Source organism: Diadema setosum, chromosome 20, assembly GCF_964275005.1.
Source record: "Diadema setosum chromosome 20, eeDiaSeto1, whole genome shotgun sequence".
Taxonomy (NCBI): domain Eukaryota; kingdom Metazoa; phylum Echinodermata; class Echinoidea; order Diadematoida; family Diadematidae; genus Diadema; species Diadema setosum.
The window spans coordinates 621,100-641,147 of NC_092704.1; the positions used below are offsets into that span (position 1 = coordinate 621,100).

At 39.0% G+C, this 20,048-nt stretch overlaps 1 protein-coding gene across 1 annotated transcript; it reads right to left on the minus strand.

Moving 5' to 3' along the window:
• Positions 1 to 414: 414 nt before the first annotated feature.
• On the minus strand, positions 415 to 19,799 carry LOC140243978 (transmembrane protein 106B-like). The gene is made up of 7 exons (XM_072323639.1): positions 19,748 to 19,799; positions 15,800 to 16,061; positions 14,549 to 14,612; positions 9,965 to 10,124; positions 8,898 to 9,038; positions 7,348 to 7,391; positions 415 to 505 (listed from the first exon to the last, which is right to left on the minus strand). Exons 2-7 carry the CDS (start codon positions 16,038 to 16,040, stop codon positions 415 to 417), a joined length of 741 nt encoding a protein of 246 aa, XP_072179740.1. The 5' UTR covers positions 16,041 to 16,061; positions 19,748 to 19,799.
• Between the last annotated feature and the right edge of the window lie 249 nt (positions 19,800 to 20,048).

Sequence of the window (20,048 nt, forward strand, 5' to 3'; positions counted from 1 at the left end):
AGGAGAGCAATGACTGGGGCAAAAACAAACCCATACATTCGTCAATCGATCGGTGAACTATTAAGATAAAATTATCTATCTTTCTTCCATAATTGGTTTTGAAATTCCTTGAAACCATCGGATATGGTCCATCGTAACATTTCTGATAGCAACTAGAAATTTCATTGACAAATTACGGAAGGGAACGGTAGGCCGAGGATTTTGAACTCTGACAGTCCAAGTTCATGAACGGCATATTGCGTCATCTCAATCACAATAGAGATTCGTACACTGAATTCATGACGAAGCTTGCCAGGTGTGTACTGGTAAGTTGTTTGTTTCCACTCCAGCTATCAGAAGTGACATGTAGATGACCATGAGAATAGATGACATGAAAAGTGGACATGTCCGTGTCCGTAAATTTTCTGACAGTCATCACATGTCGATGTCGGCACACTTGATGGCGCTGTAGTAGGTGCTGGTCAGCTGCTGGTTTTGAGCCATCAGTCTAAACTGAAGAGTTGCTCTGAAAGAAGACAATGTCATCAAAAACGAGTACAGATAAATGGGTAATTCCGTGAAGTTGGAGCACTAAGTGTGACATTTTAGCATAACTCAATACTAATTATGCTATACATATATTGTTTATAGGCTTTACATTTGTATTGAGACCATACATTTTCCTGGAAATTTTGTGCCATTCAGACTAAATTTTGATGAAGTTATTAAAATGATATGTAACAGTGTCCTGTAGCATCGTGACGTGTCCATGTAGCATCGTGATAGTTAAAATCTGGTCCTAAAAGACAAATTAATGCAATTAGCTTGACCAAAATTTGATATAATATGCATAATTACTAGATTAGTCAGACAGCTAAATACTGTACGAGCTGAAACTTTCGCATACAGATGTTTTTGTGAATTGCTACTAGGAGAACATTTTCACGTGTTGTTAATTTCGCGGTTGCGAGGTCTAACTGTGCTTATCTGTTCGCACGTTGTTATTTTCGCGGTTCAAAGGTGATTTGCGAAATTCGCGAAAATAAAACCACCGCGAAAATTTCAGCTCGTACAGTATCTTAACTCTCCTTTCCACAGTTTTACGTTTACAAGAAAATTACACAATGTGTCACTATGCTAGGCGGTGTCCACCAAATGTCACAAAAAAGGACACAGCATAGCATCGTGATACATTTTGTAATTTTCTTTTAAAATCAAAACTGTGTACAGGAAATTTGAGATATTTAGCTATCTTATTCATATCTTGTAAATATGCATATTGCATCAAATTTTAGTCAAGCTAATTGCCATAATTTGTCTCTTGGGACCAAATTTTAAAAAATATCACTTAAGGTGATTAATACCCCCGCCCCGTGACGACAGTCTTACCCAAGGAATGATCTTTCCTTGATCTTCTGCCATTTAAATGCCGTTACCATGGCAACGCAGCTTCCGACACGTCCGAAAAATATGTCTTGCACATCTTTCCACCAAGACTATTGTGTGTGCCACATTTCATAAGCTTTTGTCAAAAACTGAGGAAGTAGTTCAATCCACAAGATCTTTCCTTGATCTTCCGCCATTAATATGCCGTTACCATGGCAACGCAGCTTCCGACAAGTCCAAAAAATATGTCTTGCACATCTTCCCACCAAGACCAATGTGTGTGCCACATTTCATGAGCTTCAGTCAAATACAGAGGAAGTAGTTCAATCCGCAAGATCTTTCCTTGGTCTTCTGCCATTTATATGCCGTTACCATGGCAACGCAGCTTCCGACACGTCCGAAAAATATGTCTTCCACATCTTCCCACCAAGATCAAGGTGTGTGCCACATTTCATAAGCTTTGGTCAAAAAACTGAGGAAGTAGTTAAATCCGCAAGATCTTTCCTTGATCTTCTGCCATTAATATGCTGTTACCATGGCAACGTACTTTCGGGTACTGTCAAAAAATGCGTCTTGCACATCTACAACCAAAGGCACACATCTGTACCAAGTTTCATGGAAATTGGGCAAAAACTGAGGAAGTAGTTTGTAACACAAAATTTTCCATCATTTTGGCTCATAATATGTGAGCTGTTACCATGGCAACATACTTTTTGTCACTGTCAAGAAATGTGTCATGCTGACCTACATCCTAAGACAAACATTCAATATGAATTCCATGAGAATTGGAAGAACACTGATGAAGCAGATTTGCCATGAAGCATTTTGCCCTATATTTTACCAATAACATGCTGTTACCATGGCAACGCACTTTTTGCCACTGCGGAAATATGTGTCTTGCACATTAACATATTCAGATGAACATATGTACCTAATTTCATAAAAATTGATCAAAAACTGTGGGAGGAGTTCGCGACGCAAGATTTGTACCCATTTTTGCCCATAATATGCCGTTACCATGGCAACGTACTTTTGGGTACTGTCAAAAAATATGTCTTGCACATCTACAACCCAAGGCACACATCTGTGCCAAGTTTTATGGGAATCGGTTGAAAACTGAGGAAGTAGTTCGCGACGCAAGATTTGCAACGGACCGACCGCCCGACCGCCCGCTGATTCCTATATACCCCCTTCAAATATAAATATATAAATATCACGATGCTACAGGACACTGTTACATATTGTTTAATAACTTCATCAAAATTGAGTCTGAATGGCACAAAATTTCCAGGAAAATGTGTGGCCTCAATGCAAATGTAAAGCCTACAAACAATAAATGTATAGCATAATTAATATTGAGTTATGCTGACATGTATTTTTTAAATATCACGATGCTACATGGACACTGCCCCAACTTCATGGAATTACCCACATCTGACCACAAAGCTTGCTCAGTGAAGATTTGTGAAATGTGGTCATAACTAGCCTGTAATCTGGGCTGAGGATGCAGCTATGGTCTTACTGTCAAGCTAAACGTCTGTGAGACTACTAACAGTGGATGTACGCAGAGCATCCATTGCCTATAACCACTCGTCTTGCTTTAGTTGGTGGCAATTTTCTTACCAAGAACTGCCACCGACTCATGTGAGAAAACAGCAACTAAAGCAACAAGCGTGAACACACACGGTGAATGCTTCCACTGTTTGTAGTCTTGCCACATGAGACGTATCGCTTTATAGCAAAGACAATAGCTGCATCCTCCGCTTAGATTATAGGCTGGGTCATTACAGACAGGTGGCCTCTCTAGAAAGCCAAACACATGAAGAGCTATTAAAATGACAGATAAGTGAAGACAGCTGTGAGTTCTTGTACTTTCTTAGCAGAAACCAGGATGCTATGTTTATATCTGCAGCATTTTCTAACAAAAGAAACATCTACCATTTCATGCAACAGTGATTTCTGTAAATAATCATCGATAGAATGCCTGTCATTAGGCACGATCAGACTGGCAAAAGATAGAGAAGATTAAGATCGCGAAGTTTGGGCCATTGGTACGCGCGCAAGCAAGAGTGCGCCGTCCGATGGCTAGTGATTGTGACGTAACAATGCACATCTGTACATGACAATGGCCTCGCGCTTCGGAGGCACCGCCCGCAAACAGATCGAGAAGTTTCGTGGGAGGTTTCGCGGGAAGTTTGCGGTCACACTGGCAAAACTTCAAGATCTTAAAGATCGCGATCTTAAACTTTGCGATCTTTTGCCAGTCTGACCGCGCCTATTAATGTGCATTTTTCATTTTTTTTTTTTTTTTTTGGGGGGGGGGTCACTGTCACTTTCATTATGTTCAGATTTACATATTGTGGTAATCATATTAAATGTTATGATTTCTTTTTTCACTGCATGGTTTGAGACTAAAGCTGCATAGCACCAACGCATTGCTGGTATAGAGGGAACACATTTTACTCAGCGCCTTGTCTGCCATGTAGTAAGAGGATAAAAGCCAGTTAATATTTTGGTTTCTCCTCATCAAATATTCAATTTCTCAGAGTCTTGCACTAACAAAACCATACACTGTACACGGTGAGGCAATTTCAGCAAACCATCTTACTTAAATAAACACACAAATTATTACATTAAAGGCAAACAGAAGATTCTGCTACACACACATTGATCAAAACTTCACAGAAATTCCCCAGACTTAGGCCAAAAAAAAAAAAAGATTGTTGCATTGGCGTAACCCGCCCGACCCTAAAAATTCTGCCGACCCCATGTTTTTTTATTATTTTTTTTTGCTATCGATATCAAATATCTTGTTGATTGCGATCGCGATCGCACAAACCCAGAAGTGGAAACGGCTCTGGGGATATCGGATGTACGAGGGAGAGCTAGCGCCTCGCATAAGCCTTCCTTGATCAGTCCGTCATCTGTTTCCAACATGGACACGTACTCTAACAAGATTTATTCAATGTATACGTAGCATTCAGACTGCGATGTATTGTGCACAGTTTTGCCATAGGTTTCTTGTGTGGAGAACATACACGAATCTGTATATGTGAGACTGTAATAGAGATCGCCGTTTGCGATGAAAAGATCGTACATATGGGTCAATTTGCATCTATCTTATCTAAGTCAAAATAGTAAAATATGAAGTGAAAACATTCAGGATAGGGATTTCAACATCTTTAAATTCTGTGAAGGGGTATAATTCCAGTAATATCGGCCTCATAAATGATTTGTAGAATAGATGAACACAGCATATTCGGTGCAGCAGTTGTAACTGTTTACTGAGCTGAGCATGAGTTTTACACGTAAAATGCACGTAGCAAAAAAAAAAAAAAAAAAAAATCCGCCCGACCGACCCTATTTGAAAATCTCATGTTACGCCAATGCAACAATTTTTTTTTTTTTTGGCCTTACGAAAAAAAAGGTTGCCAATTTGGTGATCTCAGGTATCTACTGATTCTTCAGTCATGGGAGGAATTAGGCTGAGAATGCGGGCTACACAAAGATCAAGTTGTCTACAACACCTATGATTATCATTCCTTTAATATACCCATGTTACAGGGCCTACTACTGCACTTTGCAGGACTCTCTTCAAGCCAGCAAAATCTTAATTACCACTAAATTTACTGTAATGAATCTTTGAATGGATTTTTAACCTTTGGAACCTTAGGAACCATGTGCCCTAGCGTCGCAAATTTGGTGTCAAAAGTTGTGGGAGACTTGAAAGAAAAATGTTGTGAAACATAGCTTTCTGCGATACCGATACATCACGCGAAACGTTGAAGGGGGACCTCCCAGCCCCCCCCCCCCCCCCCCCCATGACCTAGGTAGGGTTGATGGTCCATTCCCAAGTTGAAGAGTTGAAACAATAAAGCCATACTTACACAAACTGCATATAAATGATATGAGTGGGAGAGATGCCATCACAGTAGGACCTGTAGAAACACGAATGACACAAGGGGAGCCAGGCATGATTAGATAGTTAAAACATGAAATATATAGCCCACATTAAAGCAATGGACGAAACTCAGCATAAAATGAGTTTTCAAGATTTATAAGTATGGGTTATGAACATAGTATGGACTGGCCTTGAGGGGATGCAACATTTACTGCCTTAACTACAATTGCATTGCCTGAATCGAATACAAGGGCAATACAATATTAATGTCGTATCCCCTGAAAGTAGCCAGCCCATATCACTATAATTACCCATTTAATTCTCCAGGCATCTTGAAAGGTGACATAAATTAAATATCATCATGTAAACTTTTTACAACTTCCTAATAACAAATTTCTACTCGGCTTTACACCAATGCACTACATGTACATCCATATGCATGCACACAGACACAGCTCAGAAATGCGGTGCACGTAATAGTCGGCGTACTCACTCCCAGCAATCCGTGTTAACATATATGAATTTGGGCATGCGACGCCCATCACAAAACTCTCATCAGCAGCAAATTTTCATCACCGAGTGCTCAAGTGCAAAGGATGCTATAATCCCCTTCTTTTTAAAACGTAAATCCCACAGACATTTCGTGAAAGTGGGGGATATACTTGTAAGAAATTTACCCCTCTTTTTCCTGCTGCCACTTCAAATTAGGGGAATATAATTTCGTAGAACCACAGCTTAGATGTCTGATATGGGTAATAATAAAAGATACACCAGGTATGACTGAAGATTACAGAGCTTCAATATCAAATTCTGAGAGCTACACAAAAAATACATTACCCAGACATTCAGTCAACAATTCAAATTGCTTGTGTATTGTATCAAACTTATAACTTTGCCAGGAAGTCAGCACAAAGTGAAAGCTTGAATCTAAACTCTTCAAAGTGAAAAGTGTGATATTTTCCATGATGTTCTCTGCCTCTTTGGGCATGTCAGACCAGGAAATAAATTTCAGCATGGCAATGGTCAGCACTACTACATAAACTCAATCAGTTGCTCATACAACTGCTGTCACAGACTGGGCAAATATCTTCAAATATTATGAGGAAGATTTCTCCTTAAGACTGTATCTTCATCAATGCACTTATCATGGTTATAGATCTCATTAATGAACACCAAATATCTCATTTTAATTATGAATGCAAAATGTTGCACCACTGGTAAATGCAAAGACAAGATCAGATTGGCAGTGTTAATGTGATAATTGAACTGTAGGTATACTGTTGTCCTATTCCCCCAGATCATTCATACTAAGACAAGGCAAGTGCCAAAATGTGTCTCGCCCATTCGTGTAGAAGAAATTAATGTTTTTCTAACTTCCAAAAGTTCATTGACCCCGCTATGACCTTTGACCTTGTGGTGACCTTCAACTCCCAAAGGGACATTTCCCAGCCAAGTTTGGTCACAAATGGACATAGGGATAAAAAGTTATGAGCCATAAACGAAACGTGCCATAAAAACTTAACGTTGGACCCTAAAAGCTTGTTGACCCCTGTCTGTGAACTTTAACCTTGAGATGACCTTCAAATCCCCAAGGGACATTTACCAGCCAAGTTTGGTCACAAATGGACATAGGGATCAAAAGTTATGAGCCATAAACGAAACGTGCTATAAAAACTTAACGTTGGACCCTAAAAGTTTGTTGACCCCTGTCTGTGAACTTTAACCTTGAGATGACCTTCAAATCCCCAAGGGACATTTACCATCCAAGTTTGGTTACAAACGGACATAGGGATCAAAAGTTATAAGCCATAATCGAAACGTGTCGTAAAAACTTAACATTGGGCCCTAAAAGTTCGTTGACCCGTCTGTGACCTTTGACCTTGAGGTGACCGTCATGTTTGGTAAAATGTGTAGAGAGTTATTCAAGTGTTTGTAGCATTACAGACGGAAGACGGACGGACAGACGCCGCAAACAATCCCTTGGTCTCCCCTCACCTCCGGTGGGCTTGACAAAAACTGTCAAATTGGACCCCCACCCACTGTACCTATTGTATACACATAACTTCCACAGGCATACTTACACAAGAAAAGGTTCTATGAATGTGGCTGTGACATTGGCAAAGATCTGAAATGAAATTTAGGGAAAGAAATAGCAATGTTTATCTGCTGCAAGAGAGAGAGAGAGTATGATTGTACTTGTAAAATTACCTCATCAAACAACATCAGAAAAAAGCTCTGAATAACAAGGGATCATTTTTTGTCAAGCTACACTGTAAAATATATGTTTGTGAGTTCAAGAATACAGAGGGTGTTCTCAGTAGCAATGACAATCATTTAAAATGCTGAAAGTTACATGGGTACAGTATGCAAGCTACAAAAGAAGACATTTGGGTTGACTAATTAATTAAAACCTCTCCGTATCAACAAACTATTCACTGCTGAAGTGCTTGTTTCAACAGCCTGCTGTGAAGTGCAGTTCCTGGGTCTGGCATGAATCCAGTAAACGAAAGGCTGCACAAGAGATCTTTTAATACTGAAGGTGATTACACCTCCACCAAGCAGAATTACCTTATGAGAGTCATTAGGACAACAAGTCTAATAAACACATTTTAGTACTGATACTGTAACACTTGGAATAGTTAGGAGACAAGCAAGTCATCAATATACAATAACACAACTAAGGTCATTATCATGGTACCAACTGGTATCTTTTCACATCGAGAATGGGTATTAAAACATTGCTCAACACAATATATACAAGAATGAAAATAGGCTGAGGAAATGTTTATGTGAAACATACAGTGTCAAACAAGGAAGTATGGTGTGGTACAGTATAGCACCAATATTTTGTACATGATTGATCAAGGACTACCTGTGTCTGGGTTGTGGTCTATATTCTCAACTGCAATCGCAACATCTGCTTCAGAGGAGTTTAGATAAAAACTGCCTTTTCTATGTGACTCACAAAGATTTGGAAAATGAGAGCTTTCTTCTGCTGCAAAAGCTTCAAATGATGAAAATGCTTGTACCAAGTAATCTGCAAAGAAGTTTTTTTTTTTTTCTCCAACAAGAAATGAAAATAGACCAACAGACCAATCGCCAAAATGACCATTACACATATCACATACATGTACCCCTTCACACACTATACTTGGAGAGCTCCATAGCAGTAAATTGCCCTCTTTTCAGTATGTACACAGCGGTATTTTCTTGGACATTTGTACATGTGTACTGTAAATGCTTGGTTTCCATAGAGTGTGAGGTGACCTGTCCAATACGATTGCAACGCAAACTTTTATGGCAGCACCTTATGTGTGAACTGGCCACAACGATGGTGATAGCACAAGTGAAATTTCACTTACTTCTACAGTCTGCGTTTAAAACAGATATAAACTGTTCTTATTTGAGGAAGTGTTGCTATCACTGTCTCATAGGATCTACACTTCATGCTCTGGAACTCTGAGCAAGCTCCTCAGGTCATAGCATACGAGTTAAGATAGCAATATCATAGAGTTGAGACACCTCAAGCAGGCAATGATATGAAATGAAAGCCAAGCGTCAACTGTACATATCATGTAACCCCCAAAAAGCAGTCCATATCTGTATGTACTAGATGAGCTAGTGTTCCTACCGCATGTGATTTTCTGCCTCCAATGGTTGTAGACATGATGGTGGTATTCACTCCCTTGATCTGATCACTCCAGTACGCTGTGACTGTGGCATTCTGGCTGTAGGCTGACACAAAATTCTTGTTGTAGACAGAGAACTCCGTCTGAAAACAAACAAAACAAGGATAATACTTTCAATCAAACTCTTTTGCTTTCATAAAATTCACCCTGTACCTGCTATTTGGAAATGGGCAAAGATTGCATGATTACTGAAGATGCCATTAGATCTGGCAAGTCAATTTTTTTGAAAACCACCACTTCCTGACAATTTTGCAAGTGGTAAAAAAATTTGCAAATCATGGAGCAAGGCAATGGACAAATATATCGGTATCATTCAAGCATATTCAGGGAGCAAAATTAGTGATCCTGCTATGAAAACAAAAATTGTATATACTTACAATAAAGTGTAGAGAATATCTGGCACTATGATGCATTCCTTATTATTACTCCAAGATGATTCCATTAATACAGACCACGGTATTTGTACATTTGTAAGGGCACAAACATGATTTACATAAACCATATCAGGATAATTTAACCCCCAGTTAAAATATCAGTTAGTGTTAGGGTTAGAGTATAACTTAGGGTTAGGATTAGGTTTAGGGTTAGAATTTGAGTTAGGGTTAGGATAAGGTTCAGAATTAGGATTAGGGTTAGGGTTAGGATCAAGGGAAGTGTCTAGGGTGATTGTTCAGGGGGTAATTGTCAAGTCTAATATTCAAGTCTATCAGAGGAAACATACACATTTAACTGGCAGCATTGCTGTGAGTTAATCTGTCTTAATAAGAAAACATCTATGCTGAATAACCAATCTATGTTACAGCAAAGTCCTTTTACACAAAACTTCAATATTAATTTGTAAATGTAATTATCATGTCTAGTACAGAAACATGCATTTTTGAAAGGTTTGATGACTTGTATAAACAGCACATGGTTCTGCTTCTCAAAGAAAGATGTAAAAGTAAGGGGGAAACCACTTCCTAAGTAAGGGGAAACCCCATCCTAAGAAAGGGGGATACCCTGTCCTGACCTGCAGGAGGAGACTCATGCTGGGGATGGTGGTATTGATAGACACTGCCTGAGTCTCCACTCCTATCACTTTCATCTCCAGCTGTCTGGGTACCAGGAAGGCACAGAGCACCCCAGCCAGAGTGGCACAGGCCAGCACTGACACCAGCACGGAGAGGAACCTGTGTGGTAAAATAAGACCAGAAAGATATACGGAGTAATCATTCCATTTCTTCATCTCCATTTTCAGCAACAACACAAAACATATAAATGTACAAAATATATCATGCTAATAAGAAAGACTAACATCTAAGATACATATTCTGAATATATTGAAATAATAATAAAGTGTGCTCACAATATAACAGGTTCTAAAGCAAAGATACATTATATTTACTTGACAATGTTGAAAACAGAGAAGCTAAAAGGCATGACTTGTATGTATTATCCTCAAAGCATTATTTAATATGGGTCATGATAAGAATAAATAAATAAATAAATAAATAAACAAATAAATAAATAAATAAATAAGTAAATAAATAAATAAATAAATAAATGAAAAATGTTTGTAAAGTAACAACAAAGCATCACTGGACAACAACCCTGGACCCATTGTTAGGATTTCTGGTCTAGAGATCTTAAGGCACATGGTTCCAGTGGTTTAGTTGAATGCCTACGCGGGTGCACGGTGCATGTTTCCTATAGAGACCTACGTACGCTATCGACTCCTCTTTAGCGCTTATGCTTTGACCCATTTCCCCGAGTCCGAAGAAGTCCAATCCACTGCAGTCAGTGGACCGTTCACAGTTCAGCTCATGATTCGGCTGAGGAGGATAGCAGCATACTAGCAAACTTCTTTTGTGATATCATACTAAGAAGCACATATGCACGCACTCTGGTATTACTACATGCGCAGAGAAGATGACGAAGGCAACGTTACCTAGCAACACCTATGCGCTTTACTCTTGATGACAGCTCAACTTCGGCAATCTTCGTATCAATGCTAACGGTGATCGGCAGTATCATCAACAGTGCCCTCTACACTACTGGGACTATGCGCCTTTAACGGATAATCTGCTAACAATGATCTCTGCAGGAATAGGGATAGTGGACATTGTAGGTAATTGACAAATAGGTCCTGGCCAGTATTTTCAAACACTTGGGGGGGGGGGGAGGGATAAATCAGGACAATGGCTAAGCAACAATAAATACACACACCTACATGCAGAGTTACGCTGCTCAAAGGTTTTTGGTCAGAATCGTTTGATCACTGCTTGCTTGTTTGTTGGTGTTTTTTTTTTTTTTCAATTTCTATTAAACATTGCGGTTGGTTATTTATGTGAGTATATTTTTTGGTTTGTTTTTCACTATATGGAAGGAAATGGAGGGAGCAAATTACTTTTTCTCTCCCGTACTTTAATATACACTGTAACTGTACAAGTAATAAACCTGCATAAATGGACAAGCCTTTTCAACAAGATTCCGCCTAGCATCCTGTATTGGTGGCACTAGGTCAGTGAAAAGTCACAAAAAATATTTAGTGTACTACTACTAGCTGCCTCCGGTCATCTTACAGCAAAGGCAACCAGGAAATGCCGACATACCATTCAGTATAACAGACACAGCACCAAAGTGCATCATACAGCATTGATTACTGCCATACATTTGAAGGACAACTTCTGAGAACTGATCAAAGTAGGTTTGTTCTTTCCTAATACACAAAGGCCCCTTGCCTCTAGATTGCAGACACAAACCCTTGTTGGTCGTACAGGAGTCTGCGCTAAAGCATCTCTTCCATAATTCCATCCACTGTGGGTGCTCCCAACAAGGGAGAAGCTACAGTACAGGACCTATGGGACAATGCCAGTGGTGTATGTAGTACATTAATATAGTCTGGCACAGACTTCTTTACGACCAACAAGGGTTTGTGCCTGCAAACTAGGTTGCCTCCTTTGGGCTCCTTCTGCGGTTTCGGGTAACGACCTTCCTTGACGGTCTACCAGTTCACATAACCAGACAAGCGGCTCAATGTCTACATAAACTGTATGAGTGGGATGATCTTTGGTCAGAAAATGTTTATGTGGAGAGAATATACATGTAAAGAACTTCTCAAACTAAGTACATGTACCTCCGCCAAGGGAGGTTATGTTTTCATTACTGTTGGTTGGTTGTTTGTTTGTCAATGTGCAAAATAACTCAAAAAGTTGTGAACAGATTTGGATGAAACTTTCAGGAAAGGCTGAGAATGACACAAGGAATTGATGATTAAATTTTGGAAGTGATCTGGGAATTTCTACAGATTTTATGACAAGTTTTCAATAATTTGGCTGGTAGGGTCAATGAACTTGGGAGTTCAAGATGCGTATTTTTGAGGTTTTCATACGTGCACTAGCGTGCGTGCTTGAGTTTGTGGTCCAGGGTGAGGCGCGCCGCGCAGCTGGCATTGATGACGTAACAAAAGACTTCCATTTTGGGAAATTGGGCAATTTTCAGAATGGAAGAACAAGATCAGCGGTTAAAATGAGCTGCTTGACGGAGGTCTGCGCTCTCAGAGTGCTTCTCTAGTTCATATAGCAGGGCTCCACACTAACTTTTATTTTTGGTGGCCCAAAGACAAACATCCGACCTTTTTTGGTGGCCCGATCAGGCCATCAAATTCTTCATCTCTGAAATTTTGGTGGCCCGACGTGCATTTTTGGTGGCCCCGGGCCACCGAGCCACCGTAAGTGTTGAGCCCTGCATATAGATATTATGGTCAAGGTTTGCAGAGATGGCCACACAGAAAAAAAAAAAAGAAGTAACCCATTAACAAACACTTAAGCATTCACTCCAGCATTTATTCCACCATTCTGGTCCTAACCCAGGGTGATATCACCACCTTTAATCAACGTCTTCCACATGAGAAACACATCAGTACAGGAAGTACCAATCTTCCCTCATGCATACAACTCATTGGCACTGACACGTGAGACTGAGGAAGCTGAGCTTGATACGAGGCAAATGTAAATACTAGAGGGATTGCATAGTTTTGGTTGAGACCTAACTTCAGGTTTCTAACATTCTCTTTTGAGTGTGTGTGTGTGTGTGTGAGATAAAGAGAAACTTCTTTTAACATATGAAAGAGTGCTGGAATTCAAAGTGGGATGCAACATTTGATGAAAATTGGTTTTGACATGGCTGAGATATCCAAAACAGAGCAATTCTAATAAAAGGTGGGACCTACCTTTCATTAGGATTTCTTTGTTTTACTTTGTTTTTGAATGTCTCAGCCATTCTTAAACCGATTTTCATCTATAAACTTTGAATTCCGGTCCAAGTTTAACAGAATGGCATACTCTGTACATACGTGTATATTATTACATAAGTGGTTCCTTGGTATCTCGAAAAAAGTTAAAAGCCCAATCCTCATTTCTACCAACACTATGATGTACCCTCCCTTTAAGAATCAGGCTAATGGCCCATTGCCCTGTAAATTATACAAGCATTGGCTCACAGAACTACATGTAGACATTGTACATGAGATCACCCTAAAATAATAATAATAATAATAATAATAATAATAATAATAATAATAATAATAATAATAATAACAATAATGATAATAACAATAATAATACAGTTGGGGAAACTTGCTCGTAATAAACATTTTCCGAAAGATATCTTTGAGGAAACTTTTCTCCCTTCATGTGAAATCCATGAGACTCAAGTGGATATGCTGATAAGGAGATTATAAGTCTAGAGCAGCCAGATTTCTTCCTAATCATTCTGATCAAACAGCATAACAATTGCAGGCAAGTCTCTCACTATAGGCTGTGTGAATATTAAAGCACATACAGACACATGCACCATGATTTACTAACTCAGTTTAGAGTGGTGGTGATCTTGTGTGCCGTCTATGGCAAAACCTCTGGAACTTATAGTTTGTAGGTACATGTCTGTGTCCATCATTTCAACAAATGTTCTTAGCCATTGCGATATGAAACTTTTGCGAATTGAAGTCAATGGCCTTTTTTTTTGGTACGGCATGAAACTTGCAAATTACCAATGGCACTCCCGTGTATCGTGAAGACAAAAAATTTCATGAGTATTTCACTTTCGCAAATCTGTGCTACTTACAATATACACAAACGTTTCATGTACACACACACACACACACACACACAAATGGTTTTACAGTATGATTTAATTCAAAAGAAAGAGAGAGAAGGAGCACACTGGTGTGCACATAATTTCAGTTTCAATTCAACATGAATTTCCAGTCTACAAATTCAGATTCATTCATTTGGGGAAAACACAGGTTTATGTATTTATGTATGTATGTATGTATGTATGTATGTATGTATGTAGATATTCCTACGTGTATATCTACATGTATGCCAACAAAAAGAATTTCCTATGGACAATAATTGAATCTGAATTAACTGTACATTAACTTGTCTAGATATTAACTTATTGGTACCTTTGTACATCTTCTGAAATTTCAGCACAGAATCACTTAATCACAAAGCATTGTTTAAAAACAAAACAATTTCTTTTCATACATTAATTTGTTTCGCTTTTATTAAATGTAATTACTGGCAGCAAAGACACAAGCATGAGTACTTACGTCCTTCTGGGCTTGAGCCGAGAATCATTGTATGGAATCAAAGCAACCAGGTCAGCCTCTTGTCCTGGGATAATGAAATGAGTTCAATATGTTATAAATCTCATATCTTTCATAAGGGTACATGCATGAATTGTTTATCTTTGCTTATTTCAAAGTGTTAATTATTGTTTTATCTGGGACAGGAATAAAAAGTAATGAAATATGTCTGTCAACATTAAACTATGCACAGAATTACAGCATATGGCAGTCATCAATACTTTGAAAAGAATCTACACAAATTACTTCACAAATGCACTTTTGCTACAGTCTGACTTTTACTTCCGTTTAGTACTGTATCTTTTAACAAAGCTACATTGCCTTGCCACACACCAAAGTACATGTAGCAATTTGCCAGTGTACTTTTTTTAAGCTCCCACTGAAGGTTAACTCTTTTGTCATTTAATCCATTATACAGCATATTAAAGTAGTTGATTTATTCAAAATGACAATATTTGTCTGCTTCCCTAGCTTTGCTTAATGCTGCTCTACCAAGGACTGCAGGGAAGAAAGACAAAAGCTTTTATTTAGTTAGTTATTTATTCAGTTTTTTTACCCAGGGTGGCCCCATCAGTGGTTTATACACACTGTTATTCTAGGGGGCCCCGCAACAGAATAACAAAGTATAACAATTAATTCAACATATTTATAGAAAGTCCCTGAAGTAGAATTACAGAAATAAGACAGAGAAAAAAATTAAAAAACATACTTTGGAATTCAAATAAAAGCATTAAAACACTGCAAATACCAAGGCACTGAAGATTTTGCAAATTGGCATGGGACATTATGAACAGGGAATAATTTTCCTGGTATTGCATAGCAATTTGCTATGCATTTTTGTACGAGTGCTATACAAAATGTTATTTGCATAGCAATTTCATTACATAGACTTGTACACTATTTTGTTCGAAATGTATGTCCATCGACTAAAAGTGTTATTCAATTTCAAGAAGGAAAATTATTCCCTGATGAATCTCTTGAATGTTCCAGAAAGACAAAATGAAAGTACCAAAGAAAATTTTGATGGTCAAATCTCAGATAAAGATAAGCCAACTAAGAAGGAAATTGTTTCTTCAGTTGAAATACACAATTTTACCTTGCAAGCTTCCGTTGTAATTTTTGATAGTCAAATAACAACTTTATACTAAAACAAAAAGCTCAGCCGATCTACATCAGTGTTGAGAAACCTACAAGAGGCAAGAGAAACAAACAGACCTCGTGGTATCTTTCCCCGGCCATGACACGAAGGACAGGTGAAGCCATCCGATAGTTCCTGATAGGTGAACTGCACTGGCTCGTAGAGTCTGTTTCCGTTGGGTTCTGGTTTAGTTTGGTTCGGTGATGTGGGATCTAGGAGCGTTGCCTCGGTAGCACTCAGACTGCTGTGCTGCCGTCTCATCTTGGCGTCTTTCTCACTCTCCAACAAAGGCTGCTTCTCTGACCTGCCTTCCTCCATGGCTATTCACCCATCATACTTCTACCTCACAAATAAGCAGAATAAGAGACATTTCAGCAATTTTTACTCACATAATGAACTCCCAACCACAGACAGCTGGAAAGCCATCAATCAACATGTCACACAGAACACAAGAAATCTAACAAATAAGGTGAATCCTTTTGGGCAAAACAATGCTATGCTGCTTCTACTTTAGTACCAGTATAAGTCTCCTCAAGGCATTTTTTCTTCCTTTCAAACCAACAAACAGGAAATAGAAGGATACTCATGACCTGTTACAAATGTTCTGACCTGTTCTAGATTTTGAGCATTATCTGTTACTTTCATACAAACTAGGCACATATATCACAATGAGGTAGTACAGTTGTACAAGGCAATTAGAAGAGAATATTGTCAGGTACACAACTGTGTAAGTGAAGTTTCCCTGATTATACAGTACTGTAAAAGTGGATATTTTTTACGCTCGGCCGGATTATAAGAAGAGTTTCACATGTTTTTAATTTCACGGAATCAAGACATCAACTACTGGAACATATGGCAAGCAAAAATATTTGCATACTTTTATTTTCACGCTAGTTTCTGATTGCATGAAATGCACAAAAATGTCCACTTTCACAGTACTGCATGCATTTTATATGTTCTTGCAAATGTACAGGCACATACAAAATACAAAGTAAGCCTTGCACTCAGGTCCCACTTACACTGTCACCAGTCTTTGGGTGGTGAGATCAGACAAAATACTCAATTTCAAGGAAGTCAGGCTATCAACCACACACATGTCAGGGCTGCCAACACTGGAAGCTAGTTGAGAGTGAGACTCCCATAGGCCAATGCTATAATTTAGGAGTCAAAATGAGTGAGATCAATAGAAATGCATGCAAATGAAATAAAGTTTAAGAGTGAGAAAGGACCAAAATGCGTGAGTCTCACGCTCAATGCGTGAGAGTTGGCAGCCCTGACATGTGTGTGTTGGGGAGAGGTCGGGTGGGGGAAAGGGGGAGTACATAGTAATAATGCAGGCAGTATGCATTTCTATTTCCTGCCAGCCATATGGCCAGCTGAGCTCTTCAAACCACACATGTCCTGTAAAACACATGTAGCTCCATGTTGAAGAAGGATAGTGGAGTTTGCGTGCATGCAAGTGTGGTTGTGTGTGTTGGGGTTGCATCTTTTTCTCTTTTTTTTTTGGGGGGGGGGGGGGTGATGGAGGGGTTGGCGCAGCACAGATCTCATACAAATTGTGACAAATCTAAGGCATAGCTGTATACTATGTACAGTGTCATAGTCCAGTAGAAACATGCACAAAATTTAAACCAAAGCTTTGAAAATTCAGAAGTTTGAGCAGATTGTCCAATTTTCAGTAATATTAACAATTGTGCATTCACTAAATCCACATACATGTATTTTGGGGTATTCTTAAATCCTGACGATTTTGGAAAATTTCATGTGTAGTAGTACAGGAATACCATGGCTTTGTCCATGGATGTTTACAATAAATGCTCTGCTGTAAAACAGACCCAATGTGGCATACAGAATGGCAGGATTTACCTTTCTTTGTTTCATTTTTTTTTTTCCAATTCTGTGAGACAATCAGCATGTCATGCTATGGTAATAGCCCATGAAGTTTGGATTGTTTCTGCCTACATGCCAATTCTACAGATGGTATGTACAATCTTTACGGACTGACAGCCATAAAAAGCTTGTGTGACCTAGAGTGTGTCGGTTTAGGTCATCAAAGGAACCGAAGCCAGACCTCAGAATTTCCTTTTCATTGGCTGAATGCCTCTCATTCTGCCCAGTCTACATATTCCAGTTTATCACAGCATCTATCTTTTCATTTTTCATTTTTCAAATACATGTACATCAAATAATGTATACAGTCGTTCTTTCTTTTTCCTTCCTTTTTAGATTCTTCTTTCCTCCCAACTTTGTCTTCCATTTCCTTTCAATGTTTTCTTATCTGTTCTTTGTTTCCTTGCTTCCATCTTTCCCTTCATTATTTTTCTTTTTTGCTCATCATAGTTCTTCCTTCTCCCAAAAAGTATTCTTTTCTTTTTGTTTTGTACAATTTTTATTTATATTCATCTTTTGTCTTTAGTTTTCGATAGATATTTCTTTCTTCCTTTCCTTTGTCAATCTACTGTAAAACAAAGAATGTTCGCGTGCATTTTAATTTCGCGAATTTCGCGAGCGCCAAGATTCGCGAAATTAAAATGCATGCGAATGTTCTTGTCTACACTATATTCATTGAATGCCAGTGGAAGTTCGCGAAAATTTCATGCCGCAATAAAGGCCGTCGGCTCCAATTCGCGAAAAATTCATGCCGCGAATATATCATGTTTTATAGTTTTTTCCTTTCCTCCTTTCCTTTTGAACCTGCACTTCTTTCTTTCCTTCCTATTTTCTTTTCCTTTTCATTTTAAGACTGCTTTTGATCCTAAAAATCTGTTTCTTTTTTATTTTTGTCTTTCCAGTGCTATAAAGGTTTCTATCTTTGTATTTACATGCATGAACTTCCCCCTTTCCCCATCTTTTTTTTTTCATGTTTCACCACTTGTTCTTGTGTAGCTCCTCTTTGTCTCTTTTTTCTCTCCTTTCTCCCTTTATCCCTCTACGTTTTAATCTACCAAATTCCACTTGAAAATCACTGTCAAACGAGGAATGTTCGTGTGCAATTAGATTTCGTGAGAGCCAAGACTCATGAAATTAAAATGCACATGAAAGTTCTTGTCTAACCTTACACCATGCGTATTAAATGTGAGAGGCAACTCGCAAAAAATTTCATGTTGCAAAAAAGGCTGTTAAATTCGTGAAAGTCTCATGCCGCGATAACATTGTTTTGCAGTATTTCCGAAGTTAGTAAGATTGACATTATACATTCTTCATTCTATTTCATTAAAAACACACACATGCACACACTAAAGCCTATACGCACACAAACATGCAACACAGAAGAACAACAAACCTCAATGAACGTGATGAACCACTTTGTAACCAACCAATATGAAAGGGAAAAGCAAGTACCGAAGTAGGGCAGAGGTCTATTCTATAGGCAGATAGGCCTAGGCCTAAATTATATAGTGAAAAGCTAGAGTAGAGAGAGACCTAAATCATGAAATGGCAGAGAGACGGGGAAAAGAGCTACAGTACAGATTGAATTTTACACTATAAAACTGGAATTCAGGTACCCGGTGCAGTGCAAAACGTGTATGACATAAACATTCACGGCAGCCAACATTCTCACTCACCAAATAAATGCTAGAATTTAGAAAGACTTGAAGAGGTTTTGTTCCCAGCACGGTTGGACCATGTCATGGATGGACCTAACGTTAGGCCTGTCTACTGGCCTACTGCTATATCCCTGCATCCAAACCACTAATCTATACACAGCCCAGTGCTAACTTTTGAGTAACAGCGTCTGGTCGGGCTACCAAACCACTAAATACACCGAGATGAGCTGACACACGTAGGCCCTACGTCCGGCTGCCAACTGGTTACTAGTACTTCACAGGGTGCAGGCAGCACTCCCCAGGGTCGACTGCACTTCTACGGAACTGCTTTGGGAGGCTGTGGTTTATTACATCAAAATTTGGGCTGCCGAAATCGACTAGCTCGCTGTCTGCATCTGCCAGTCAAGGGGCGGGCAGAGACAGCGATTTTAAGTCAAATATATAGCTAGCACAGATTTACTCTCGATATCTACTCACAGCACAGGGAAAGCTTCGAAGCGCGATCACCAGCAGTAACTTGTAGAGCTACGTATATTACCAGTAATCAGCAGTATACAGAGCCAAAGTTGTAGGTTCTTCTTAGCAGTTGTAGCTTCTGCATAATGCGCATGCATGCAATGTATACAAAAGTGTGCGAAAGGACGTGATATATTGCGTACATATGTGCACGGGTATGGGTACTGGTAAGCTCACACAAAAAAACACCGCATGCACACATGCTGTGTACTGAAGTTTGTGTACACTGTATACTGAGCACTGAGTACACAACGAACACAAT

Bases quoted from the DNA above. Each gene is read 5' to 3' on its own strand.
- LOC140243978 (XM_072323639.1), bottom strand. From the start codon at position 16,040: ATGGAGGAAGGCAGGTCAGAGAAGCAGCCTTTGTTGGAGAGTGAGAAA. The intron at 10,125-14,548 runs GTAAGTACTCAT...TTTACCACACAG, and splicing joins CGGCTCAAGCCCAGAAGGAC to GTTCCTCTCCGTGCTGGTGT. The intron at 7,392-8,897 runs GTAGGAACACTA...ATTTCATTTCAG, and splicing joins GAGGCAGAAAATCACATGCG to ATCTTTGCCAATGTCACAGC.